The 16,069-nt window shown below is 41.3% G+C and overlaps 2 protein-coding genes across 13 annotated transcripts in view; one reads left to right on the forward strand and one right to left on the reverse strand.

Annotated features, from left to right (window-relative positions):
- Positions 1-6,598, forward strand: part of LOC111260339 (pregnancy zone protein) — a 34,246-nt gene extending 27,648 nt beyond the window's left edge. For all 12 annotated transcript variants that reach the window (XM_022833002.2, XM_022833003.2, XM_022833005.2 and 9 more), the window contains 10 exons: positions 350-578; positions 1,723-1,984; positions 2,423-2,973; positions 3,292-3,529; positions 3,951-4,151; positions 4,273-4,478; positions 4,660-4,772; positions 4,992-5,154; positions 5,752-5,854; positions 6,263-6,598. In XM_022833002.2, coding sequence (XP_022688737.1) covers positions 350-578; positions 1,723-1,984; positions 2,423-2,973; positions 3,292-3,529; positions 3,951-4,151; positions 4,273-4,478; positions 4,660-4,772; positions 4,992-5,154; positions 5,752-5,854; positions 6,263-6,324 — 2,128 coding nt within the window. In that variant the 3' untranslated portion in view covers positions 6,325-6,598. The remainder of the gene's footprint in view (positions 1-349; positions 579-1,722; positions 1,985-2,422; positions 2,974-3,291; positions 3,530-3,950; positions 4,152-4,272; positions 4,479-4,659; positions 4,773-4,991; positions 5,155-5,751; positions 5,855-6,262) is intronic.
- Positions 1-9,109, reverse strand: part of LOC111260323 (uncharacterized) — a 129,478-nt gene extending 120,369 nt beyond the window's left edge. Inside the window, exon 1 of the mRNA XM_086968278.1 lies at positions 9,020-9,109. The gene's annotated coding sequence lies outside the window, so the exon portion shown is untranslated. The remainder of the gene's footprint in view (positions 1-9,019) is intronic.
- Positions 9,110-16,069: the final 6,960 nt, after the last annotated feature.

The raw sequence follows: 16,069 nt of genomic DNA on the forward strand, positions 1-16,069 counted from the left end.
TGTAAAAAATTTGTGGATATTTTAGTGTGATTGAGGAGAGTTTGAACGGAGGGCCACACGAACGCGCTCGATGGGTTGATCCTTTTTGAATTTCTTACACCTTTTACCTGTCTCGAGCGTGTTTGAGAAAACACCAACGTATAGCGAGATCGCATAGGTCACGATAGGTGTCATAAAGTATTCATGAACACGTACACGCAAAAATCAGGGAAACTTGAAACGAGCCGCAATTATGCCAAACAAAATACTTCTCTAGTTCATATTAGATCGGCAAATTACAAACCAGTATATTTTACAAATCGTCTCCATTTTCACTAACAATGAGATTTACCTTTTTCATTAATTTCAGTAACACAGGAAAGTTGGCAAAGAATCTGACTGCTCCACACCAGGTGACTACATGGAACGCCGACGCTATGTGCATTCATCTTGCCGACGGACTTGGAGTTGCAGAAACCAAGGAGGTCAAAACGTATCAGGCGTTCTTCACCGAAGTCAAGCTACCTTATTCTGTCAAACGTGGAGAGAAGCTCCCCATTATAATCAGTACCTTTAACTATTTACCGCACTGTATGCCGGTTCGTAATTGTCATTTATTTCGTCAATAGAAAGTTTTGACTAATTAAAATACGGTGAACACGTTCTGGATATTTCATGGATAGCCATGTTGGAGGTATAAAAGATATTTCTAGTTGAGTTAGATATGGAATGGGCTATCATAAATATCTATCACCATTGTTCTGCTAAAATGTTCTCTTTGGTACTTCTAGCGTTTTCGTAAACAAATTTTTCGAGTCACCCTGTTTAGGTGTAGCTTCAAAGATTTGCGCTCTCTGACTGGTCTAACCGGGTCATATCTAATCTTATCTAGAGCACAACAGATCTATGGAACGCTACGAGCTATATTAACTCCCCATTTTTGCTCAGTCTTTTATTTATGCTGATCCCTATATTCTAGGCAATTAATCTCTGGCAATAACGCTGAGATTTGACCTAATATGGCAGCATGTTATGGTCACCGTCTTAACGTACTCAATGGGATCCGCACGCGCAGCATGGCGCCTTCTACTTTTGTAATATAAATCATTTTAACACCTCGAAAAAGCTCTGTCCTAACTGCATTAAATTGGAATACACCTAACCAGGTTGTGTGTGGAACATTACAAAAGATTCAAACTACCTTTTCCTAAAGTTATTTACAAATCTCCACTGATTATACAATGATAACGTTTGCTTACCTGCCGGTATCATAAGTTGGTGTAGTTTTAAAGGGTGTAAACATATTTGATCTTTTGTTGAAAGCGTCTACCGTTCGAAGCAAGGCTACCAAGAGATAGCTGTCCTAAAAGAACGTTTGCTCGAAACCCGTCATAAAATGAGCACTTTTTATAACAGAAGTCGGTAAACCTAAGTCCAGTTTATCAAAGCATATAAAGAGGGCTTGAAATGCTATTGGGTAGAGGTGTTGTATTCGAAGATAGGGGATGGGCGTGTGTATCGTTTACGAATTAAGCACAAAACCAGAAAATTGGCTTTTATTTTAAATGTTAGAGATTCCTCTTAGCATAACCATGTTTAGTGCCGTTACTTGACGGCGTCACAATTGACACTAGTGAGATACAAAGTAGCAATAGAAGACGCTGATTTTATTTGAGATTCAGCTTGTAAATTTGCTGTGCATTTCAAAGGTAGTTAAATGTTGGCTCTCGTCACGTTCAATAGGTATCAATCGACATTGACCCACTTCCTGGCCTCGAAGTGGATGACAAAACCTCGTTAAGTAAAGAAGCCTGCATATGCCCGGATTCCTCTCCATTTCATTACGAACTACGTGTAAAGGTAACCGATCAGGCCCTAATTGGTGATCTCAACGTAACAGTGACAACGATTAATTCGGAGAGTATGTCCGTGTGTGAAGGAAAACAGGCTCTATCCGTAGCTTCAAGAGACAAAATCACCCGCCCCTTAAAGATCATCCCCGAAGGTACGGATTTAAAATATTGAAATTACGCTAATATGGCTAATATCATGAAACGTTTGTATTGTAGTACTACGCAGACATATAAAATGACAACATCCTTCTCCTAGGTAATTATGTATTTTAAAGCTTGAGACTCGAAAGTTAACTGTCCTTTGTATACTCTTGCGTAAACTCTTGCGTGAACTTAACAGAAGAAATCTGCCATAGCTACAACTTATACAACTTATAGTTACAGTCAAATGTTCAAAAATGTGTGTATGAAAAATCTAGCTAAGTTACTGTAATAGCCACGTTATCTTCTGGCGTTTGTAATCGAGAAGAGGAACTTAGACATATTATGATAATGATTTGGGGCTTGCAGAAAGGCCTTAGCAGTACTGCTATGCACGCATAATGTATCACTCTCGTGTAAATGAGGGTTAAATGTTTATATTCTGAAAGGTTTTATGCAGGAGGTTTCGGAAAGCCGTATGCTCTGTCCAGAGAAAGAAAAAAGCGTAGAGACGACATTCAAGCTTGAAGTGCCCGATAATGCTGTCAAGGGTTCCGCACGCTCGTTGTTTTCGGTCAGCGGTGACATGATGGGTCAAGCGGCCTCGAATCTTGACCATCTCATTATTCTGCCGACCGGTTGCGGAGAACAAAATATGGCAAAGCTCATGTCCAATCTCGCAGTCAACGATTATCTTCGAGCTAGTAAACAGCTTGAACCTAAGCTAGAAAACAAGATTCTTCACAACCTGAAAACGGGCTATCAGAACCAATTGAAGTACCGCGGCCGCGATGGATCCTATTCAGTATGGGGTGGACACTGGGGACAGGCCTCGACATTCCTTACTGCCATGGTATACGGCGGACTACGGGATGCCAAGCAGTATATCTTCATCGATGATGCCGGTCAGGAAACAACTTTGAAATATCTCATCGATACCCAGAATACAACCACGGGCTGTTTTAACCGAATCGGCAGCATTTACAGCTGGGCTCTCAGGGTAAGACGGAAAATTTCGTCGATGGATACGTATTTCTTATACTATACATCTGTTCGTTGCATACTTTATTATTCGTTCTTGTATCTATCAATGAGTTGTAGTGAATATGCCTAGTTGTTCTATAAGCCATTTAATTACGTTAGTGATATAGTGTCCTTTAGCTAAACTACTGTTGTCACATTTAGCCTGAGAATTTAAGTCAAAAAGTAGATTTTCAGCGCCAGCTTATTGTAGCAGTGCCTGGCGCATTGATTGGCAGAAAAGCGGCACCTAACAAAATCGTATTCAGCAAAAACTATTATGCACCCGGGTACGCAGCGGTCAGAGTCTTCCGACGACACTCGTGGCTCCTACACAGCCTACGTGATGGCGGTCCTCCGAGATGCAATTACCGACAAACGGCGAATCATGAAAGGCCTCCTTTGTATCCAAGCTCAGAAGAACATGGATGCGTACGCCTTGGCTCTCAGTGCGTACGCCGCAGCTCTCTACGAGGACAACGAACTGGCAACGAAATACCTCAGCGACCTAAAGGCCTTCGAAAACACGAAGTTTCGTAAGAGCCACAGTTTGTCTATTATCATTTGTTTTTAAATTAAATAGTTTTCCAACTTCTTATGCACGGGTGTATTACATCTCATGGAACAAATTATTCTGACCATAACAGCAGACGTGCGCTTTTCGGAAAATATATACCATTTTATTTATTTTTTTTATAAAATAGCTGACAAATGAAGCCTTTTCAACTTATGGTCAATTCGTATGCAACTGTGTGCGATATTCCTATTAGTGTCAGATTGAACCACCGTGACCTAGGTTTGTAAGTGGCAATCACCAGCATTTGGTGATGTCAACAAGGGATCCGTATAGCAGCTTTAAAATGAGAGCCTATTTTGCGCATAAGAGCTAACAGTAAGTAGTACGCCAGTATCTATAACCTTAACGGTATGTATCACGAGTCATTGTAACGTCTACAGCGAACCAGAAGTTTTACGCTAGGGATGACACGTGCTCATCAAACGCCGTGGAAACAGCCGCATATTCGGTGCTGGCGCAGTTAGAGCTCCACAAAGACTCGCCTGATGCTGCTCTCCAAGAAGTACAACCTATTGTGAGGTGGCTCATGAAGAAGCAAAATCGGAATGGAGGCTTCACGTCCTCTCAAGACACCGTTATCGGTAAGCCCAGTCAGAAAGTGGCTTGTTATTTGATAACTTAATATTAACACGATGTGCAGTACATGTTGCAAACACGTAATTTCGATTTAAACGTTGCAATTGTTATTTTCGTAATGCGTAGGTCTCAAAGCGATGTCGAAGTTCGCTGCTCTCACGTACGGAAAGCAGGCGGGCATACATTTCGATCTTATCGCCAAAGGCGTCGACTTTGATGAGAAATATAAGATCACTAAAGACAATGCCATTGTCTGGGATACCAGGCTTATCAAGACGGTTCCAAATGATCTTGCTGTCGAAGGAACTGGCTTAGGATGTGTAGTTGTCACGGTAAGCGATACATATATATATATATGTATGTACGAATACATGGCAGAACAGTATATATAATGTATGTCTGTTGTTCTGTAGATTGTCGAACTTGGGGACGGTTTGGCGGGCTAAATCGAACGCGCTTTATATACCCATGTACTAGTTTCGGCTATAATAAATAACAAAAGCATTATTTTAGTCTCAAATTCGGTACAACCTACCAAAAATACCCAGTGAAGCTGGATTTGACTTCAATATTACCGTCGCCCCCGGATCAACGGTCGAGCATACCAGTCTTGAGCTATGCATCTCGTAAGTTTCTAGAACGACTTTCCACCTACACTTGGACATTCTGAATGGTTAGGACAAAGATATTTTTCTTCGTTCTCTAATCTAATCTACAAATTGGTACAAATATCATCATAATTGTATATTATTAATTCTTGCTTGCCGGGTGGGCTTTATTTAGCTGAAGATCAGTTCAGTCTAAAACAAACACACGATGAATAATGTTTTACACGGTCTCTTTAGGTATGAAGGCGTTGGCGGGCAACCTTCCTCGATGGCAATCGTACAGCTAGAACTTCTAAGTGGATACAACGCCGACAAATCGTCTTTGCAGGCCCTAATCAATTCCGGCAAAGCTCGACTGTTTGATATCGAGAATGGGCACGTCATTATCTACTTTCAGGAGGTACGTTCTACCTTTAGATGAACTACTGAGCACGTCAATCTTCATATAACACATAATTTCTCAATGTATTGTGCCCACTGAGACGGCAGCACTAATTTTCAATTATTATTCATCTCTAAAATCTAGAATATTATCACATTTTCAACGATCCTACTGTCCTTTCGATTCGCCTGTGGACAATCTGGATACAACTTATAATACCATATCAGAATTGTCTACTCTTATTATTTATTCCCCTGCCTGGAAAGTTCCGGTTTTATGACACCTCAAATCTAACTTTGTTCTATTCCCGTCAGGCGCTCGTCGAGTGACTCAAAAATATCCAACTATTTGTATTCTTCATTATTACTATTTACCGTGAACCACAACAACGAAGCGCGTGATTTTTTTGGGCTGACTCCTTTTTTCTGCACCAGCGTCAGTTGATAGGGGCAACGTCTTTAGTTAAATGCTGCCACAAGGAAAAGTAACTTTAGAGTGTTTCATTAACAAGCTAACCGCTCCTATATATACGATGTACTCAAATGGCGTATTATTTAGTTCTATCGATAATCTCAATAATCGCGGAGTCATAATAATTATATGACGATTTTTCAGTTTACGTCAACACCGAATTGCTCGATCATTCAGCTTGAGCGTGTCTTCGACGTGGAGAATCTAAAGCCGGCCACCGCGAAGGTTTACGACTACTATGATACAGGCAGGATATTTGACATTAGCAATAGCAACACCTTACACATTGATGAGTAATAATATCTAATATAAATCGTATCTGCCAGTGGAAGTAGCGTTGACCCGACGCAGGCGAACCATATATCTTACCTCTGAACATACGGCTTATTTTATTATTATATAAAGGTTGAAGCAAAATTATTTTCCCCTATCATGTTGCGTAAAGAAATCCATCTCGTCATATGCCAACGTTGTTTTCGTGAAGGCTAGTTTTTCTGAGCGTTTCTTTAAAAGTCAACGAAGAAGCTGGTTGTTGCTGATATCGGCCACGTGATGAACTCGGCCGATGCCGGCGTTGAAGGCTCTCCAGACAACACGCTAAATCATACAATAATGTGCATGTCCGTGACTGTTTTTTTTTGTGTACCCGTTGCAGATAAACAAAAATCGATCGAGTATACGCGCGGAGATCTCCAGTCAGATCTTGACAACATTTGACTGTCAAATCGTACGGCGGCGTCGAACGAGATTTTCTAGGATTCAACGTTTACCATTGTACCAGGTCAAAACGAGGGGCCTAATTCTCTTCAACAGCTACTTTGTCATGGAGCAAATTGTGTATCAACGTTTCCAGCCGAATTTTGTTAAGTGCAGCTATTACTGCCCGTCCAAGGGGTTTTAGCAGTTAATCATAATCATAACAGTAATAAATAAAACGCAATTCTATAAACTACTGGGTTAATTATAGTCGCAAGGAGTACCCCGAAGATAACTCCATGTGTCTTTTCTAGTTATATTTTTAGCCACTTAGAACCTTCTTGAATGATTTGACGGGATTTTACCTCGTTAAGTCAGACATTATGTATGTTCACGATGGTTGGTAGGAGACCATAGAGGTGATCGGCTAAAATCATCACCGTAGTAACCCAGCTGCCCGGCTATGCACCGCAAATCAGTGTCAAAAATGGTCATGAGTGGGCTGAAAAATGTTACTCAAAAAACAGCAGCTACGCAAAGCGTAAAAACAGTCCGCATATCCCAATTAGCATTAACAAGAATCCAAGCAGTTTTATGTCACGCGCTGGTCACTCCAGCAGGATGGTATTTCAGCGACCCACTGAAACGAGCAATCTTGGGCACAATTTATGTGTTCATACAGGATTGATACAAAGACGTTACACCAAGACGAACCCGTACTCTGTGACTTGAGCAGGCTTATTTCATTCCTACTGCGCTAAGTGGACCTTTTTTTGCTGTTATCCCGCGTGATACCTGCTAAACAGCGTTGGGCATAACCTTTAACACGACCGAGTACCTATATTAGCCCGGTTCACCATTTCTTTTACAACATCAGTTCCCGTGTGGTGCTGCAGGTAACGCGCCGCAACAATTGTACACTTTAATGCAGTCGGCCTACTAGCAATGTCTATAACGTTGCGATTGCCCTGACCCATTAAAATAGTTTAACGGCCCTGCTGTCGTAGTGCTATCACCTTGCCATGTTTTTCATAGTTGAATATGGAATCGTATAGTGCCCGACTGTACACGGGTATTAGGTTCTAGTTTTTCTGAAACAGTATTGTTTTTTGCTGGTTGTATTATCGTGGCAGTTGTTGTAGGTCTCCTGTTTTTGATTTCGTCTGTATGCATAGTCTGGTCAATTTTCGGAAAGCGGTCACGACATTTGTGTTGCTTGTATATAAGCGGTTCAATTTAGCGGGCATCTGTAGATAACGTAATTTTGTTTTTTTTTTTTCCATAGAGCTTAGAGTGTGCCATCTCACCTTTAAAAAGGTGTGCTCAACAATAACAGTAACTACGAACGTACCATTATGCTGACAATGGTTAAAACGGTGCGGTAGCCAAGGTTCACAGAAACGTAACGGCAACCATTCGAGGCGTCGGCTGTATCGTACTCGATGGCGTTCGTGACGTTTGTGCCTGTAGTTTGGCGTGATTCAGAAATCAGGTGCCGCCCGAAGTCCCACTGACGACACCTTGTATGAATATTCTATTGTGAGGTGATTGTTTGGTTTGGGGTGCGCGTCATCTTAGTTCCAACTGCTGTGGTAGTTGCGGTGCGGTAAATATCGATCACTCAAATATTTACAGACTTTGTTATGAGGTATGTGGCCTCTATAGTGCGTGACCGCTCCCAATCTTTTAGCTCCTTTGCTTCGTCTACAGCTCTCCGAGCTCCCTTCGCTTTACGACGCCGAAGGCCTGTGTTTTTTTGTTTTTTGCACATATAGGGTAAAAATGTAATCACTTCATCCTATAGAGGGCTTCAGTCCCGATCACAGAGAGGTTACACAACACAAGGTCAGCGCGTTGTTTTCTCTTAGCACTAATCACTCAAGCGTGTTTAGCTACCACGCAGCGGCTGGAACGCTAACGTACAGCGTTTCGTACTATAAAGGCTTCATAGATAAGCAGGTCTCATTCTCGTAAGCGAGATGCTCTCGAAATCGCGACGCACAAAAAAGTGTTGTGTCTAGAAACTGTCGTAGGTGTTATAAGAGCTTGACAAAGAGGACACTTTCTGTGCCAAATCAGCCCGACCTGTGCCCTTCGACCGATTGGAGTCGGACAAATTTGTACCTCAAAGCTTTACTAACGTAGATAGAGGAAACTAGACGCGTTAGGTTCTTGTCTCCGGTTTGCCTCGCACCGGTGAATAACTTCCAATTGTGTAAGTATTTGTTAGCATAAAAATGCGTTACCTCATAGATAAGGCATTTATGTAGCACCTGATTACAACGAACAACGATATTTATTGTTTGACGTTCTTTTTAAGATCTTCACTCTTAAGTTTGGCTCCCAACTCATAGCAACATATAGACGAACGTGATCAAACACAAAGAACGTCTTTCATTAGTTACTTGTGTCTTACGGATGATCATAACAAGGCATCATTCTACTGGAATTTAACGCTCCCGAAATAGGGTTTGATTGTGTTTTTAATGATTTTGTCAAACTCTTGTATTCTCTCCATTTCTTGAATCTGCTCATGATAAATTTGTGATTAAGTATTTGCACAACTAATCGCTAAACCATTCTCTTTTCGTTGCAAAGTTCTACGAGGTCTAGGTTTTTTTAAGGATAATTAATAAACCTATTTTATTAGTGGGAGTTAGTTGGGTTGGCAGGTAGTTGTAAGCTGCCTGGATATTTGGTGCCGCGTTGGTCTTACCCCTTACTTCGTCTAAATCCTTTGAGAGTTTCACTAATCCTTCGATACATGGCGGCAGTCTTTAACCGCCTCGGCATGGTCGTACAGCTTATTCGGCTTTTAGCATTGACAAAAAGCAAACCCAGCAGCTTATTTCACTTAAGCATGAGTACAATTTCTACAAGTTAACACAGAGCAGAAATTTGTCTAATACAGCATGAATACAATTTGTAGCACAATATGTAGTACATGTTCCTCTTGATTTTTTACGTTTAGCAACCTTTGTACACTTGTCAACAAAAAACTGCTACGCGCGAATGGTGCTACACTCGTATAGCAAAAAAAAAGCGTTCTTATCAGCATGCTAAGTTAGTAAGGGTCGTTGTTTCACTTGAACTAAAGTCATTTTTACTGCTGCGGTGAATCAGCATAATGCTAGAGGCGGGACACCGATATCCTAGTCAGCTTGTTCTATGTCCAAGATAAATATTGCAGTAACAATTGAGGTTGGATCGCCACCGACTAGCACTTAACAGCTGAAAGCCATCACCGGCCGGAACCGATAACACATTTCATCCCACTATCAAGTATATTCATCCCGATGCACACTTTTTCTGACGTCTCGCAGACTGGGGGGTGACCCTTGTACTGGATTGTGTAAGCGATAGGTGTACCGCTTACCGATACCAACATGTTGAAGTTTCATCCAGGTTAAACTTCGGCAGCAGCTTCCGGAACGTATTGCACCGCTGGTATTAAAGGCACATGATGAAGGACTTTCCGGGCCTGAGAAGGGTGGAAAGGTGGAAGGGAAATGCCGTCGCGGGGATCTGCTTCCACCGACAAAGCCAAGTGTAAGCTTTTCTGGAGCTTAAAAACGGCTAAGCGTTTGGCCTGACCACGCCTCCGACGTTTCCTTATGCAGCACGAGGTGGAATCCGTTAAGTAAATGTAATGGAGTTGGGCCCAGGAAGTCGCTGGCCGTTTTTTTCACCGCGAAGGCGACAAGAAACAACGCAGAGATATGCGAATTGCCAGCTTCTAGCAGTCCTGCCATCAGGCGTTGTGTGACCGTGTGGATCGTTTGCTCCGCCACTTCGTTCGCTTACAACTGAGTTACGGCGCTCCTTACATAGCGACTGCTAGAATACATTGGATACTGCCGGACATACAGACCCGAAGTAACTTTTTTACTCTGCATTCATGGCGTCCCAGCTTCGAAGAGTGAAAAGGATTTTTACTGCAGCGTGGACACTACAGTTTACTCTTTTTCACAGAGACGCCTTCTCAGCGCAAAATCAATGAAAACCAAGCCTGTTTTTCCGAAAGGGCGCATCGGGGATTCCACATGCGTTTAGATTAGAGGGTACTTGTGGCTTTGCTGACAAATGCCAGAGCTGAGAACGTGCTTCCGAATCCTTACCCAGACGCTTTACTCCGAAAACGAAGAAAATATCAGCTAGCGGGCAGCCTTTGCCTGAATGGCCGTGGTGGCAAAAAGCTCACTAGCTGATATGCTGCAAACGATACAAACGCAGCTATCCTTTCCCAGAGCGCCCTGACATAACGCCGCAACAACGCGTTCACGTTACGGTTTGACATGTCGAAATCATTCAAACAACTCCGGGGCGAACCAAGCCAGCTTGGGACAAAAGTCTTTTGTCTAAAGGTAAAGCACTACTGTCAATGGTCACCATGAGCCGTCATTTATACCGGTAAGGGTAACATTTTACGACTTAAACAACAGACATACCTTTCGCTTCTGACGAATTCTATCTTGCCTTTGGACCGCGAAACGCTTTCTTGCATAGGCTACCACTTGCTCCATGTCCTTACTAGGTTCAAGCCGGCGTGACCCGCGTCTATTTCTATTTTGATCGTCCGGAAATGTGATAGCATAGGCCCGCTCGTAATGACCTTCTCAAAACAAGAAATGCTTTCTAATGGGGCGGAACCCATCAAACGGGATTTTTTCTTTTGACAAATTGAGTAACGGTTTTGGCGTTAAGACGTCTACCACGGCAACTTTTTCTGGATCGAGACAAATCACTTCTTGTCAGAGCGTATAAACGAGGAATACAATGCCTTAAGGTGTAGACCTGGGGCACTAAAGCGGAACTTTCTGGAGGGAGTGTAAATGTTTCTCGGCCCCCAAAGAGAATAAGATAGTCTCATTGAAATGAAGTGATGCTATCTGATACCATACCGAAGTTCATCAGCTCTGGAACGTTGCGGAGCATTTGCTAACCCGCAAGGTATACGTTTTATTCCTTATAGATCGTTTGGTTCACAACACGGGGTTTTCTGCTTTTCGAGTTCCATGGGAATCTGCCAATAACTACTTGTCATGTATAAGGTGGACAACACCTGGCCCCTCCTACACGTCCAAGGCATCATGGATCCATGGCAATAAAAAAACCGATTTTCTTTATCAGAACGACAGAAGAAACCCACGAGTTGGAGGAGGGCTTAATCGTCTAACATCTGTTGTTTTTTTCTTTACAGTGCGTCGACGCGACTCATCGCGGCAATGTGTACAAGGAAAGGTGACTGACGAGATACTCTACAGGCAGCTTACGCAGTTTTTCAAATATGTGTCCAAATTCATCACCCTGCTTCGCCAGGTCCCTTACGGTCAGATTCGTCGAAACATCCGAGCTGACATGAGATGCAGCCTAACCTTGATAAAGGCCCTCGACGTCAGCTCCCATCTTTAACCATTTGAAAACTCTTTCGAGCAGCTTATCTCCTCTGAGCGTTTGTGTAACTTTTCCGTCCTCGACCCTTCTATCACACTATGCTAAAGTCGAGCCATGTAGATTCGGCTTTATGCGTCTGTTTCTACCTGCGGTTTGTAGCTATGAATGTCGTGTCGTTTAACCACTTGGCAGTACGATTGCTGTTAGAGGCCAAGACTTTAACCCTTCCGATTTGACGTAGACTTTCTACAAGGCGGAAGATTAGATCGTCCATATGTCCTTGAATTGTGTCGCAACTAGCAAAAATTGAAACAGTGACGTTGAGTCTGGGTATTGTATATACATCGCTTATTGAGATTAAAAATACACTTAATAGGATAATATATATTTCTGGCGGCATATATATATATATATATATATATATATATATATATATATATCACCTGTTTCTTTGGCCTAAAAAATCGACTAGATTTTTTAAAGAAGTCTTAGAAGCTTTGGTATCAAGCTATAGTCTAGACTCTTTTAATATTTATACCAAGTTCTGTTCTATTGCTTTAGATGTGCATCTTTCACTATGTATCATTCAAACACACACATTTTCAGCAAAGACGATATACATTACAAACTTAGAATAACTTTAATCTTATTCTCGATCAATCACGACTTTACTCTATTTTCGATTTACATGAGCCCCATGCATCCACCGGAAGGCCTAGTAGGCACCTGTTCGAAGCTATCTATAACATTAATTTTTTTGAAAGCTCTGAAATGCCGGATTTATAATACAGTACAAGATTATCGGATCTGTGATTCGTGGCATGGGTACAAACGATGTAGAAAAGTATAAATAACTCGAGTTTCTCATTTGTCGCACCAAGGTATCGCATAAGAGCACCGGAACATTGCCCGACCACAAGGCCACCGACTAGAGTCACATCAAAACGTTTGCAACAATTTTTAAATTAGGTCGTAGAATGTATTGGTTTTCGTCAAGTAGATCATACAAAGCTTGTGTAAACATACCTCCATAACGATTCTAGAAAAAACAGAAATTTAGTTTTTTGGGACTAGTTAGAATGCTTGGTTTCCTAACAGGGCCATCAAGAAGTATTAGAATATCTGTAATAGTGTCCCTAGCACTCGGTACTTATACACAACGATTCAATTGACTTATGATAGCTTGCATCGTCTGCTCGCTCGTTCCCGATGGTTTGGCGTATCTAGAGTGAACTCAAGACCATCGGGCTAGGGAAGAGGTTTTTTTAGGGTTTTAGGAATTGCAGAAGCACTTCCCATAGGGTATAAACGTCACCTCTCGCAGTGCGATGTTTGGTTAATTGGTGATGATTTAGGTCGGTAGAGACTGCAGCCAGATGAATAATTTCTGCCCAACCAATAACGACGGACAGACTTAAGAAGTGTGCGGCAACTTTCTAACAAACAATAGTTAGCTTGCACGAACTTCAATGTTACGCTCTGTGGCGACTGCCCTTCTACGTTCCGAGTTTTACGTCCGCTATCGGCGTTAGGTGTTCGAACAGACGGCTGACTGCTGAAGTCTGTCTGTTCGATTCTAGATCAAACCGTGTGTCTGAGCTTGGCAAGTTGCCCCTAGCTGGCTGTTACCAATCAAAGGACTTCACTTGCGTGCCCTTGTTTGGAATAGTTGTGATACAACTATTGTAAATCAGCCTAAAGCAATAATGAGAAACGCGGTACATCACTGAATGAAGCAGACAATAAAGAAATATTTATGAGATTAGCACCGGCCGACTCGCCTTATGGTATGATAGTAAATACAAACCTGAGACAGTGCTAAGGGCTTACTATAGTGGCCATTGACCATTAGTCACTTATTACAAAAACGTTACGCCAAGCAAATAAATAAAATTTGTAGACAATGAAGCCATACGCTAATGGACTGCCTACCTTCCAAATCACCGAAAACACCTTCCAAATCAGACTTGCTTATCAGACCGATGGCTTGATAGAGCAATTCCGGGTTTTGATAAACCTCATAATTTTAGGTAGATACATTGTCGAGATAGAATGATGTACAAGGTTCGTAACTTTAATATCATCAAACCTAAACTGTGTTGGGTTGTTGAAGCCACCATGGAACGAGCCTTTCATCTCGCCATATTCTATTATGCTCGCATAATATCTTGCCTGTTTCAGCTACTGTCCTCGTATATCAAAGAGCAAAAAATAACTTTTTTGTAGGACCCGTTTGAACGTTCTTCTAGGTTCAGGATATGTAGTTCAGTATTCGCCGGTAAAATCGTGCTTTAGGCGTTACACCAACCCAAAAATGGTGATTACTATTTTCTAACTGTATTCAAAGCAGGTACCTTCCTTCCAAAAATTAACCTATATTTCACTAGTATAAAATCATTATAACCTCCATAGGTAAGTTTCGCTTTTGCTGACGTGTATCGACTTTTTCTATTTGAATAATAAATTTGTTTAATTAATCGTTTATTGAATATAAATGTGATTTATTAATGAAGCCCATATATGTAACTTTGTCCGTTACTAAAATTTTAATTGTCACTCTAACTAGCGGCACAACAAAACAAAAATAAATAGTCTATACTGAAGTTTTAGTTATGAAAAAACGTATGCCCGTCGATTGTTTTAAGATTTATAAAATCGTCCTTAAATTTATAATCTAAGTAGACTATTACCGTGCTTTGAATAGTTTATAAGACCACATACATCTAGAAGTAATATTTGATGACTGAAAATAATGTCAGTTAAAGTAGCACCTATAATTTGCACCGAACCCAACATCAGCTTTGCATAGTACCTAGCAATCATACATTTCTGGTCTAACAACTAGTAACCACTGTAAAAAAAAAACAACACTATGCATTTTATACACAACTAGATGGAAAAAACATGCAGACCTGAGCATCAGAGTGATAGCAGCTCAAATCAAAATATTGAAATGGCCTAAGTAAGCGCTATAAAGATGCATTAGAAATATATCTACATTTGACTTTGCCCCTCGTTGTTTGTCTTATTAATTTAAAAGCATTGTTCTATGTTCTCTAATGAAAGATAATCTGTAGTCGCTATTTGGAGACTTTTGTCAAGGGCCTGCTTTTTCGAACGTACAGTTGAAATAGTATGAGAGGCAAAAGCGATAGATGAAATGAGAGGCTGGACCGTAGAAGGTTGATTATTGAATTTTTAAAATTTGCATTTTTAGATGTCGGACTGTGTGTTTTTACGTTGATGTACAGCTACGACGAACAAATCAGAGCTATAATCAAGCGACGCTAAGTGCCGTCATGGACGCGACCTAAATGTGCGAAAATTATTGCCAGTGTTTTAAAAAAAAAATAGAAGTTCAAAAGTATAACGGATGGTTATTGTGGAAGCGCGCGAGGAAGCATTGTCTCATTTACCTAATTCACAATTTGATTGTGCTGCATTGAAAAAGTGAAAAATGTTTGTGTTCCTATACTAAAGAAGTGTTTAGTCTACGAGACTAAAAAGTACCTTATTGCAATCATTAACCTTACTAAGTTTTACAGTATTTATATCATTAAATAAGTTACATACCGCATCTATAGAAAAGTGATATTTGCTAAGTTGTTCCTCATAACATTAGTCCCTTGAAAGCCTGTGATCAATAAGGCGAAATGCCACTTTTTTAAGGGAGCACCTTGACGTCGACTTAAGCGATCATAAATACAGGTGAGCCTTCCAGTTTGGCTAGACGGCGTGGTCATTCGAATTCATTTTAGACGACTTCGTTGCATCGTCTTACTTCTTAAGACCTGCTCCGATAACCTAGAGGGAAGGGCAAGTACAAAAGCGTAGAAACATTGCGTAGATTAGACTTGGGTCAACTGATTCGTTCTCGAAAACAAACGACCAAGATGCAAAGGGACATTTCTGTCTGACGTTGCCAAATAACGTTGACACTAACGACTTCCAGACTCCTAGCGGGTATAGACTAGGAACTGCTACGTGTGAAAGGTTGTGTCATTTCTCTCGCAAAGTACTCTACGCGAAGTTGGCTGGCCTGACCCAAGGACAGGACGACAGGTGATTCTTACAGAAACGTTGGAGGTATCTGATCTACAGCGAGGCGATCGACAATGACCTGATGGCCTTATTAGCAGCGACCGACAACGAAACATGCTCCGAAAATTGGCTATAACAGGTGAATTTACTTTTGAAATGGGCTACGGGGGGGGGGGGGGGGATTGTGGCAAATAGCGTGAAACGCGTAAGCCTTAGTGATATGCCCCTTTAATTCTAGACAGCTTAGTTCCACCTTGAATCGTGGGAAATTTAAGCGAAAACCGTCTTCAATTTGACTTTGCAGTTAAGTGAACTGACCTTTTTAGCTGAC

Source organism: Varroa jacobsoni, unplaced genomic scaffold (assembly GCF_002532875.2).
Source record: "Varroa jacobsoni isolate VJ856 unplaced genomic scaffold, vjacob_1.0 scaffold_429, whole genome shotgun sequence".
Classification (NCBI taxonomy): domain Eukaryota; kingdom Metazoa; phylum Arthropoda; class Arachnida; order Mesostigmata; family Varroidae; genus Varroa; species Varroa jacobsoni.